The sequence below is a fragment of the Sus scrofa genome, chromosome 8 (genome assembly GCF_000003025.6).
Source record: "Sus scrofa isolate TJ Tabasco breed Duroc chromosome 8, Sscrofa11.1, whole genome shotgun sequence".
Taxonomy (NCBI): domain Eukaryota; kingdom Metazoa; phylum Chordata; class Mammalia; order Artiodactyla; family Suidae; genus Sus; species Sus scrofa.
The window spans coordinates 45,702,170-45,714,772 of NC_010450.4; the positions used below are offsets into that span (position 1 = coordinate 45,702,170).

The following is a 12,603-nucleotide window of genomic DNA, read 5'->3' on the forward strand; positions in this document are numbered from 1 at the left end:
TAATCCTGCTATCCGTTAAAAGGATACCAAAGGGACTAGAATCACAGCCAAATTGGAAGAGTCTGCTAAACAAAAATGAATGACTTCCTTCCCTATGTCATGCCTTCTTTTACCTCTCCCCTTCACTTCTTTCTATGCATTTTACTGCACTTTAACAAGTCTTTGTTTTCATTTTTGTTTTTTCTATTTGGCCTTAATAGGATTCTCTTTTTCCTCTCCTCCCAATTCCTATCAATTTATCTCACCCAAAGGAACTTCATTAGATCGAAAGTTTAGACTGTTTCAGACAAATTCCCTAGTGTTATAAAGTCACCAGCCTGAAGTGAATTTAAAGAAATGGTTTTGTCTTCAATCTTGAATGAAAACCTGAGCACAATACATTAGGATCTTCTACTTCTAAGAACTTTCCCCTCCAGGATGCTGTCTCTGTGAAACTAATTCTTCTCCATAATCTTCTTGACAAAGTTATCCCTGACATATTTAAATGGCTTTTATCCTCTTCACTTATAAATCAACTGGTATTAAAAGGTTGGGTCCACAAGGTTTATCACTCCAAACTTACTTTTTTAGAAAAAGAAATCTGGAATGAGAGCTTCAAAAGAATGTTCAATCCCTCTGCAGCTGATACATAAAAACACCAGGAAGATTAAGAAATCCTTCAAATACAGAGCCAGTTCCTACCGGTAACCTGATGACTTTTTCATCAGTCCATATTCACACAGTATTCCAAAGTTAAACCCAATTTAAATGCCATCTATTTGTATATTATATCTTTCTATGGTTATATGACAACAAGAGCTAAGCTTTATAAAAGTGTTGGAAAGTTCCTTTAAAGAAACTGTACAAAGGAAACAGTAAAGAGAGAGAGACAATAGAAGACAATGAATGCTGAGCGACTCAAAATACTAAACGTCAATGTGGAGGGGAAATCCTATAGGTAAACAGAATGACCTTCACAAGCAGCTTTTCCTTTCAGAGAGTACGGTACAAAGAAAACCCAAGCGGGACGGAAAAGGCCATGATCCTTGGGATTCCTTCCTATTAACTGCTCAGTCTGTGGTAGCAGCTGTAACTTCTCTTAAGCAGATGCCAACACAGGGGTTTAAATCAGCTTCTGATGGGAAGTGCATAAGAAATTCCTTGCAAATATGAGCACTAAAAAAAGAAAGAAATAGAAGAAACTGGAATGAATTGAGACAATTTAGAGCTGAACATGCCTATGACGGATTAGTTTTAAAAATCTTTTCCAGGAGTTCCTGGAGTTCCTGTTGTGGCTCAGTGGGTTAAGAATCTGACTAGTATCCACAAAGATGCGGGTTCAATCCCTGGCTTCTCTCAGTGGGTCAAGGATCCGGTGTTGCCCTAAGCTGCAACATAGGTCTCAGATGCAGCTTGGATCTGGTGTCGCTGTGGCTGTGGTGTAGGCACGCAGCTGCAGCTCCAATGTTACCCCTAAGCTGGGAACTTCCATATGTTGTGAGTGCAGCCCTAAAAAGAAAAAAAAGAAAAAAGAAAAAAATCTTTCTGGCAAAGACTAGAGATCAGGACAACAACAAGCAATCACAAGGACCCAAAGAGTCTAACCAAAAAGTTACTGTGTCATCCTGAATCGATGGTTGACAAGCCTGGCTCAGGATAAGAAATGGTGCAGGTATAATGATTTTTTAAAAAGTGAATAAAGAGTGTGACTCTTTCAATGGCCTGTGGATAAGAGAGCTACTATACAAGTGCCTTTTTTATTTTCTTTTTTAATTTTTAGAGCTGTACCTGTGGCATATGGAAATTCTTGGGCTAGGGGTTGAATTAGAGCTGCAGCTGCAGGCCCACACCATGGCCACAGCAAAACCAGATCCAAGCTGCATCTGAGACCTACCTCACAGCTTGCAGCAACACTGAGCAAGGCCAGGGATTGAACCTGCATCCTCATGGATACTGGCGAGGTTCTTAACCTGCTGAGCCACAACGGGATCTCCTGTCAACTCTCTTAACGCTTTCATTTTTTTTTTTTTTTCCTTTTTCTTTTTAGGCTGCACTAGCCACATGTGGAGGTTCCCAGGCGAGGGGTCGAATGGGAGCTGTAGCTGCTGACCAATGCCACAGCCATAGCAACGCGGGATGTGAGCCACGTCTGCAACCTACACCACAGCTCATGACAACGTCGGATCCTTAACCCACTGAGAGAGGCCAGGGATCGAACTTGCAACCTCATGGTTCCTAGTCGGATTCATTTCTGCTGTGCCATGATGGGAACTCTGCTTTCAATTATTTTTTTCTCAGTATGTGTAGATTGAGATTTTTGTTTCTGGATTAATACTAAGTGCACTTAACTACTTAATTCAAATGAAAATGAGTTAAGACAGACTCCAGAAAACTGTATTAAAGAACTGCTTAAGTCCTTTAGCCACCAGCTTAAATAAAAGTTGGTTTTTGTTGTTGTTGTTGTTGTTTGTTTGTTTTTTTTTTAAGTTATAGGCTAGGCTATAAAGCTTCAGTATTACTATAAATCAACATTGGAATCCTGATCATGTGTTATCCACAGAAAGACAAAAGTGTCACCAAGAATGCATCAATTTCAGGCTTTTCACTGTATAACTGCCTGTTATATAACTCCAGAAACTAGTTTTCAAAAAGTTTTTCTGATATTTCTCTATTTTCTTGGCTCTCAATAAAAGGAATGGCACATTTTAAAGGAATAAAACTATTTAAGAATGAGTAACATCAATAAAAAAAATAAGTTAGGATTACAGAAATAAACCTCTTAAGAAAAACCACACATAATATAAGATAACTTAGATTAAAAATAATAGGGAGTTCCTGCTGTGGCACAGTGGGTTAAGAATCCAACTGCAACAGCTCAGTCACTGCAGAAGCATAGGCTGGATCCTCAGCCTGGACCAATGAGTTAAAGGATCCAGCACTGCTGCAGTTTTGGCATAGGTCGCAGCTGCAGCTTGGATTCAATCTTTGGCCTGGAAACTTTCATACGCCTTGGGTGCAGCCATAAAAAAAAAAAAAAATTCAGGGAGTTCCCATTGTAGCTCAGCAGTAAGGAACCTGACTAGTATCCATGAGGATATGGGTTTGATCCCTGGCCCTGCTCAGTGGGATAAGGATGTGACATTGCTGTGAGCTGTGGTGTAGGTCTCAGACACAGCTCAGATCTGGCATTGCAGTGGTTATGGTGTGGGCTGGCAGCTGCAGTTCTGATTTGACCCCTAGCCTGAGAATTTTCACATGGCGTGGGTGCAGCCCCCAAAATAAATAAATAAATAAATGAATAAAGTTTTAGAAAATTTAAAAAATAGTTTTTCCCATTTTGGTTATACCTGGTCCACATTAACAGGAGAGTCAGAGCTGCTGTCCTTTACCACATTTATCATAAATATTATAATATAATGAAATTTATTTGTACTTACACACACACACATATGTAAAACAATGTGCCACAGGTACAGACTTCTGGGAAACCAGAGCAATGAGTCTATGACTCGAAAGAAATACAAACAAAGCTAGGTCTTCAAATCCCAAAACCTGATTAAGGATTTGTTTTTTCTAGCACATACATTAGCAGATGTGACTGGTGGTATCGCTCTGATGCACTCTAACTGGATACTCTGTTGACTCAAGGCTTCAAAGGGCTGGTGGCCAGAGTGGGACCAGCACACAGTCCTAGACCCAGAGCTCATGACGATCTCATCTGAAACTTTGGGGTACATCTGTCAGACTCACATATTCTGCAACTTAAGCATATAGGCCTTCACTGTTCTCTAATTGAAGGACATATTCAAGTTTTATGTCCTTAACTAGACGGGAGATTACTCAAGGCCACACAGTCTACCTATGTTTCCTTTTCAACAGTCCGCATTAATGCTACTGAATACAGAATTTCAAATGCTTCCATCTTTGATAATAATTGTTCTGCACAGAATAAGCATTTAAGTACATGTGCATTTTAGGATTGCTATGAATGCCAAAATTCATGTGGACTGTTAGTCTTTTGTTTAAAAAAAACCTTACACTGAAAGAAAGTGTATAGGTAACACTAAATTAGCTTTACATCATCATCGATGCACCATGGGATTTACAAATCACACCAAATATTTACCATTTAGTACAACTGCCCCGAGTCAAGACTGGGTTTTTCTAATTACTTTTCATCCATCAGTATTAGCAGCTCACCAAGGATAGGTTGAACAAAAAAAAGAGTTTGACCACAACTCTCATCCCATCCCTTCACCCCCAACTCCCAAAGTGAGTCTGAGGGATAGCTGCATTCCAGGAGATCCAGTTCAGGACACTTGTTCCAGACCACTGGTTCTAAAAGCATAGGAACTGCATCACTAGTATTTCTTAATAGGATTTTGGCCAATACATTAAAAAGGCATGTTCTTTAACAGTCGATAATTCACCTTAATAGATTCTAAATGTATATAAATTATATTCTGCTCCCAATGGACATTTCCTACTGCTTCTCATAAAGTCTGCTCAATTCAGAGAAGAGCTGCTCAATACAAGGAAAAATATTTAGGGAGTATTTGGTGAATAAAATAGTGAATAACAGATGAGTATAGTTTTTGGTAAAAACTGTGAAAGCAGGTAAAGCAGTGTCAAGGCTGGAACAAGGGCTATAAGGTCACAAAGACAGAACGAAGGTTGATGTGTTCTCTGTTTTATACTAAAGGCCTAGCACATTCTTTGGACTTACTATGCTCTTAACAAACATTTGTGGAAAGTCTATAACACATAGGTCTTGTCACTTGATTTAAAAAATGAAAAATATTGGCTTTAAGCAAAAGATAGCAAAATTACTATGCAAGTAATTCAGTGAATAATAAAGTTCTGTGCTAGAAAGATCTTTTGCTACATACTAAATTGAAACTATCACAAGTCATTCTTGGTCAAGACCCTGAAAGGTCAGGTTAATCCATATGGTGTTTGTCCTTCCATATGCATACGTCATCACTTGCAGTAGTAGTCCTCTGGATATTTATAAGACTGAAGAAGTTGTGACACAGCCAAATTCCAGACATGAAGTCCCTTTTATATTAAAATAAAAATTAATAGCTGAGGAGCTCCCGTTGTGATGCAGTGGAAATGAATCCAACTAGGAATCATGAGGTTGTGGGTTTGATCCCTGGCTTCACTCAGTGGGTTAAGGATCCGACGTTACCATGAGCTGTGGTATAGGTCACAGATGCGGCTCGCCTCTGGTGTTGCTATGGCTCTGGCATAGGCCAGCAGCAACAGCTCCCATTTGACCCCTAGCCTGGGAACCTCCATGTGCTGCAGGTGTGGCCCTAAAAAGAAAAAAAGAAAAAAACAATAGCCGAACAGCCCTTTGGATATTAGCTCTAATATGAGACATGAAAATATGAGACATTCAAAAAAGGCGTTAACTAGAATTCTAATGGTGGCTCATTGAGTTAAAAATTCAACATAGTGTCCGCGAGGATGTGGGTTCAATCTCTGGCCTCACTCAATGGGTTAAGGATCTGGCATCGGTGCAAGCTGCAGTGCAAGTCAGAGATGTGGCTCAGATCCCAAGTTACTGTGTAGGCTTCAACTGCAGCTCCAATTCATCCCCTAGCCTGGGAACGTCCATATGCCACAGGTGTGGCCATAAAAAGAAAAAAAAAAAGGCGATGACAATTATATAACTGTCCAACTATATAACTGTAAAAATGTACAGCTGTGTATTACATAGTTAATAAAATGTCTTAACATGAAAAGAAACATTAATGATACAAAAACATTACCATTTTCAAACAATTTAAAAATTAAAATAATATGTTTCATTGACTGTACATCAATATTTCAATATTAAAGACATTAAATATCCAGTTTGAAGAGTCAAACATAAGAACAACTTTAAAGTGTTTCTAAGGCAGACCCTGGGGAACACTGGTGAAGAATATAACAAAAATTTTCACGCGCAAAACAGATCTCACACAATCTGGGGAGAATTTCCATACGATAAAGTCAATGTAGCTGGGAGTTCCCATCGTGGCACAGTGGTTAACGAATCCGACTAGGAACCACAAGGTTGCAGGTTCGATCCTGGGCCTTGCTCAGAGTGTTAAGGATCTGGTATAGCCGTGAGCTGTGGTGTAGGTTGCAGATGCGGCCTGGATCCCGCATTGCTGTGGCTCTGGCGCAGGTCGGCAGCTACAGCTCTGATTAGACCCCTAGTCTGGGAACCTCCACATACCACAGGAGCGGCCCTAGAAAAGGCAAAAAGACCCCCCCAAAAAAGTCAATGTAGCTGAAATTAAAAGTAAATCAGTAGTTGACCTAAGATTTAGCTCAAGAAATTAAAAAAGCCAACCTGCCTGCGGGAAAAAAAAAAAAAAAAAAAGAAGAAGAAGAAGGAAAAAACTGCATCTTCCCTCCAGGTGCCTCTTAGTCAAAAACACTGAATATATCTCAGCCAAAATAAATATTTCCCTATTTGATAACTTAATTTTTAAAATGGCCAGGGTCATTTTGGGTGTAGGCACTGCCTTTTATGAACATAACTGTATATATTGCAATAATCAGAAAACAAAGCAAAATATGTGAGATCCACATGGGACAGAGAGTTCATCAAGAAATGATGTAACACTGAAAAATGAATGGATAAAGATTTGGTACACATATACAATGGAATATTACTCAGCCATTAAAAACAATGAAATACTGTAATTTGCAGCAACATGGATATACCTGGAGTTTATTGTACTAAGTGCAGTAAGTCAGAAAGAGAAAGACAAATACCATTTGATATGACTTATAGGTGAAATCTAAAGTATGACATAAATGAACTTGTTTACTAAGCAGAAATAGACTCACAGAGAACAGACCTGTGGTTGCCAAAGGGGAGGGAGCTAGGGGAGGGATGGATTGGGAGTTTGTGATTAGCAGATGCAAACTACTATATACAGGATGGATAAACAACAAAGTCCAATTATATAGCACAGGGAACTATTCAATATCCTGTGATAAACTATAATGGAAAAGAATATGAAAAAGAAATGTGTATATAGACATATGTACATATAAAAAAAAAAATTGATGAGTACAAGAATAATTAAGAGAGACGGCAGCTGTTAAAACTGCCATCCAGAGGAGTTCCCGTCGTGGCTCAGCAGTTAGCGAACCCGACCGGCATCCATGGGGACATGGCTTCAATCCCTGGCTTTGCTCAGTGGGTTGAGGATCCAGTGTTGCCATGAGCTGTGGTGTAGGTCACAGAAGTGGCTCAGATCCTGGGTTGCTGTGGCTGTGGCATAAGCTGGCAGCTGCGGCTCTGATTTGACCCCTAGCCTGGGAACCTTCACATGCTGCAGGTGTGGCCCTAAAAAGACTCAAAAAAAAAAAAAAAAAAAGCCATTCAGAAGGTTAGATTGTTTTGAATCTAGTACACCCCAGGACACCTAGTACACACATCTGGTAAGTGCACAGGGTGGAATTTACAGGTATCTGTGATGCTGGGATGTCTTCCTTTGGATCAGAATAACAGAATCAGGGACAATAAAGATTAAGGATAGCCCAGCTCACTGAAAATTGGGCTGGATCTAAAGCTTATCAACCTTCTCTCTAGTTACAGAGTTGAAGGGGGAATATGACCGTCATCCAAGTGGATGGTGAGCCCTCAAAAGTCCATATACCCTAACTGCCAGTAATAATCTGGTCTACCAGATATCCCTTCAACTCAATCAAGATAAATGGAGGAGTTCCCTGGTGGCCTAGTGGGTTAAGGATTCATTGTTATCACGGCTGTGTCTCAGGTCACTGCTGTGGCATGGTTCAATCCCTGTCCCAGGAATTTCCACATACTGTGGGCATGGCCCCCCAAAAATGCTAAAATAAATATTTGGAGAGTATGACAAAATTACTGCGGCCCAGGCAAAAGGTAACGTTATCTTGACAAATCAGAGGAAAACGTACCTCTCTAAAGTGACTTAGCACAGAAACGTGAAGAAATGACTTAAAGCTGTTTTCCATTATCAGCAAAATGCTGTAGAACCATTATCCTGAGTGATGGGAGAGGCTGATAGACAGGGAACACAAGGAAGTGGAGATTCCACCTAAGAATGATAGATGCTCCTGAGGAAGAAAATACAAAGTTGGAACAGAAACAGAATCAAACACAAATACTTGGTTGTGCTGACAAAAACACAAACAAAACAAGATTCAGAAGCATATGAAAAGTTTCCTCGTGTCCTTTGCAAACTTAATGCAAGAAGACCTATTCCTACTCATTTCCCTACAATATTTTAAATTATAACAATATGGGGGACATCCTCAAGTAAACTTCAAAGATTACGTATTCTGTCTACTCTTCCCAACACACCTCTGAAGTAAGTACTATTTAAGCTCCTGTTTAGTAGCAGAGGAAACTGAATCTCAGAGACATACCCAGGACCCTGGGGGCAGGGTTTATAGATTACACCAAGAGAAAAAAGATTGAGGAGGTCTACAAAAACGTGGGTCACCACTCACATTGCTGAGGGTCTTGGTGACCATGATTTCTCCGCTTAACCCTTCTTTAAATCCGAAATTATAACATCAGCCCCACTTCATAATATAGAATTTCTCATGAGAACTTTGAAATATGCTTAAAATATTAAAAGATGTTATTTTTCATGTTATTCATTAGGATAACAGTATCTAATAAAATTATAAAACTTTCAAAGTTTTTTCATCATAGAGCGTTTTTGTTGTTGTTGCTGAAACACTATCAAAGGAAAAAGTGCCAGTATAATACCTAAGTCTACTACTTTATTTCCTTATAAGAATATATGGTAAGAAATGTATCTTCAACTAATAGATCAAATATATCTGTATGATGTTCTTCAACAGTTAAAAACAATGCTGAATCAAAAAAAGAGTAGCCCATTTATTGAAACATCTCAAGTTAATCATTTCAATATCACCTAGCAAGGATATAGCTTCTACACATCTTTAAAGGCATGAAAGAGATAATTTCATTTTTAACATTGCTCTCTTTTAATCTAAAAATTACTTATGACAAATTTTAAGTGGTACATTAAAAGGTAAAATGGCCATAACTTAATCATTCTAGATCAATTATAAAATTATAATAGGATTAGTGAAGCATGATCAAAGCTATTTTTATAATATTTTTTTGTTCAGTCTTGATTCCATTCCAAATCTTACAAAAACTATTGGTATATTATCATCAAGTACCCACTGAGCAAATGCTATGAGGAAAGCATTGGTCAAGGAGCAGTGGTGGCAGAAACACAAATTTGAATATTCTAAGGATATACAATCATGAAGTGAGGCAAAGCATAATATCCTAATTCTTATTTGTATTTAGTGAAATGTAAGTGCTTGTAACAAAAACTAAAGTGCAAAGAAGTTCATAAGCAGCAAACTAGAATAACATGGGCTATGCTGCTTCCTCTTCTGAGATCACCCTTTGGGGAATCCTAAACTACCACATCCCCCTCAATCCATATCCCAAATCTTCTTGCTGGGTTAATTCTACTCTCCTTCAGATCTCTGTACAAATGTCCTCTGCTCACAGAGACTTCCGACTTTCTCCAGGCTAGGACAGGACCCCTCTTAGAGTGGACCATGCTGTACTTGTTTTTCACAACACATATGGTCTGTGCAACTAAACTATTCAGATCTTTGCTGCCTATCCACCCAATCAGAAGATAAGTTCCTTAGTCACAGAACTGGGTTTGCCTTTCCACCACCATACTCCAGCACTTATCACTGGGCCTCGTATGTGGAAGGCACTTAAAGCTTGTGGGGAGTTCTTTGGTGGTCTAGTGTTAGGACTTGGCACATTGACTGCTGGCTGCATGGCCCAGGTTCAATCCCGGGTCCGGGAACCGAAGTCCCTGGGAAAGCCACAGCACATGGCAGTCAAAAAATAGATAGACAGACAGACAGACAGATAATTTGTGAAATTAGTAAGTGGGTGGGATAGATTGATAGTTACCTGGGATTTAATCTATGAAAGGAGAAGGTAAGAGTGCAATTTGTTGGTCAGGGTATAAGCAAGGGGCAGTCTGATCCAGTCATCATGAAATGGTTGAGAAAAGTATGCAACCAAAATATGACAGAATGATTTTACTAGTGATAAAATTCACCACAAAAAATGATTTAAACGTTATAATTAATTTTCATTATCTCATAGATAGTCTGAAAGACTTACTTTCACATTTATAGATGACAGAAATCTACCAGGATATAATGATTGCCTCTTTTGCTTACCCTCTTAAAAGCCCTCCCCTTAAGTAAAAAGCCTAACAGTGACGTAGATAACAACAACGACAAAAAAAGAATTCTCCAAGGGCACAATAAAACCAAACAACTGTGTCACCAGCAAATAAAGTACATTAATAATAAAGAATAAACCTATTGAGTAGTCTTTAAGCCTTTAAACAAACAATGGGGCACTTATTCCAAATTCCAGTATGCTAAAACATGACTTACAGACATTTTCTAGCTATTTAATAGAAGAGGCAGATTTTAAACAATACCGCACTATGTTTCCTCTCATGAAGTAAATATAGTTCTTGTAAAGAAGCCTCTAGTAATCTGCAAAGTAAAATTATCAATTACTTTCACGACCATGTATGTCATAGTCACAAAGGCAGACATTCCAAGCTAGATTTTTATATCTGAAATAGTAAGTTTTCCAAGTCTTATGTTTCACTATTTCACAACTGAAAAATCCATTTTTTTATTTTGAAAGTTGAGTCTTCAAACCTTGGCATTCATTGTCTGCCATTTAAATCCTCTGTAAATTGTAACCAAGGAATTTTCCAACAGAAATAATTTAGAGAAAACAAACTGCATCAAGATTCAGAAATCTTAGGAGTTCCCGTTGTGGCGCAGTGGTTAATGAATCCGACTAGGAAATATGAGGTTGCAGGTTCGATCCCGGGCCTTGCTCGGGATCTGGTGTACCCATGAGCTGCAGTGTAGGTTGCAGACGCAGCTTGGATCCCGCATTGCTGTGGCTCTGGTGTAGGCAGGCAGCTACAGCTCCAGCCTGGGAACCTCCATATGCCGCAAGAGCGGCCCAAGAAATGGCAAAAAGACAAAACAAAAAAAAAAAAAAAAGACTCAGAAATCTTAAAAAGAATAGTCTCCCATATTTCCAAGGATTCATAATAATACAGAAATATAACTAATCATATAATCCACTTAGTATGAAGATATATTAAGGCGGTTATCCTTAAATGTACATTTGATGCCTGAAATATAAAACAACCTAAAAAGACTCCAAAAACATATTTTCACATAGTTAAAATTACCATCTTAAATACGCAGGATTCAGAAAGCTAAGATATGCCACACATGATGTCCACAATTACAGAAGGTGCATGTTAATAAGGATTAATCTTCTCTCTTCTTAAAATGCTTACATTTCACTCAATGGTGATCTTTTCACTAAAAGTGATCAGCAGTAGATTTTGAAATAGATTTCCCTAAAGCCATGTGAAGCACAGGTTTAAATGATTTACAACTGCATTAGGATACCTGCACCTTTGAGGTCCACCATATAACTGAGGAAATGACACTCAGTAACTCTGATCTAGACCTAATATTATTTATATACACTTTTCTGAATGTATCTTTGTTGGAGCCAACAATACTGCACTCTTTCACATACTGTTGTGTTTTTTCCTATAATTTCAGAATATTGTGCAGTTGGAGAAGACCTAAGAAATCAGCTCCAACTCTTAATTTGTAGATGTGGACTATTTGACTGAGAACCATGACATGATAGGATCGAAGTCACTAGCTGAAAACCATGTGGGTTTTTCAGACACTGAAACTGAAAACACAGCCAGGTGATCTTCAGAGCTTAAGGCATCTCATTACCCTCTCTCACACATGCTTATAGCCAACCCCAGGGACAATCAATTTCAGGGACAGGGGCTCTGCTTTTTCAGGAAACACCTTAAAAATGCCAACATTCAAATATGGTTGCTTTGGTACATTACACTGCCCATTTACCTACACAGAAGAAAACAAAGTAGCTAGAATGATTCCACTGAGCATTTGCTATCACAGGTCCCTGCACTGTAGCAGTCTGAATGAGTATTCTTAGCTGTCTGCTTGATAAAGATTAAGGATATCTTTGAGGATCTGGGACTTTCTTTTCTCCCTCTCAGTATCTTAAAGAAAACTCAAGTAGCTGCTTATCTAAAGTGTGATTTTCCTAAACTGTTATTTCTAGCCACTGAAAATTGGATTAACAATACCATCTTATCTGATGAGGCCCCTCTAAGGCTTTCACTTGCACTAAGAGTATCTACCAAAATGCAAGCACACCCCCAAGATACCCCAGGTCTCTCAGCAAACACTACTCAGGCACTAATCTTGAGGGGGAAGTTAAGAATGTTCACTTTATAGGCCACTTAGAATTAATCCACCCAGATTTTTAGAAGAATTAAAGATGTGTATTCTTTTGTGGGCCCCTAAGGAGCCCTTCCCCTCTTTAAGGGCATGTCCTGCTTGAAGAACAGAAGCTGAGCAAGTTTAGGATGTAACCCATAGGAAGGCAAAGCCAGAAACTCGTTTTTACATTCAAATGTATTTATATTCCACAACAAACGGCAGACTTACTTGCTT

At 38.8% G+C, this 12,603-nt stretch overlaps 1 protein-coding gene across 2 annotated transcripts in view; it reads right to left on the minus strand.

Moving 5' to 3' along the window:
* The window catches only part of PDGFC (platelet derived growth factor C), a 229,725-nt gene that overhangs the window by 123,105 nt on the left and 94,017 nt on the right, over positions 1 to 12,603 (minus strand). The window contains exon 1 of one of the 2 annotated variants that reach the window (XM_021101286.1): positions 7,927 to 10,854. The exons of the other annotated variant lie outside the window; for it this stretch is intronic. Coding sequence (XP_020956945.1) covers positions 7,927 to 7,983 — 57 coding nt within the window. The 5' untranslated portion in view covers positions 7,984 to 10,854. Of the gene's footprint in view, positions 1 to 7,926; positions 10,855 to 12,603 lie in introns of those variants that run through there. 2 annotated transcript variants of the gene reach the window in all.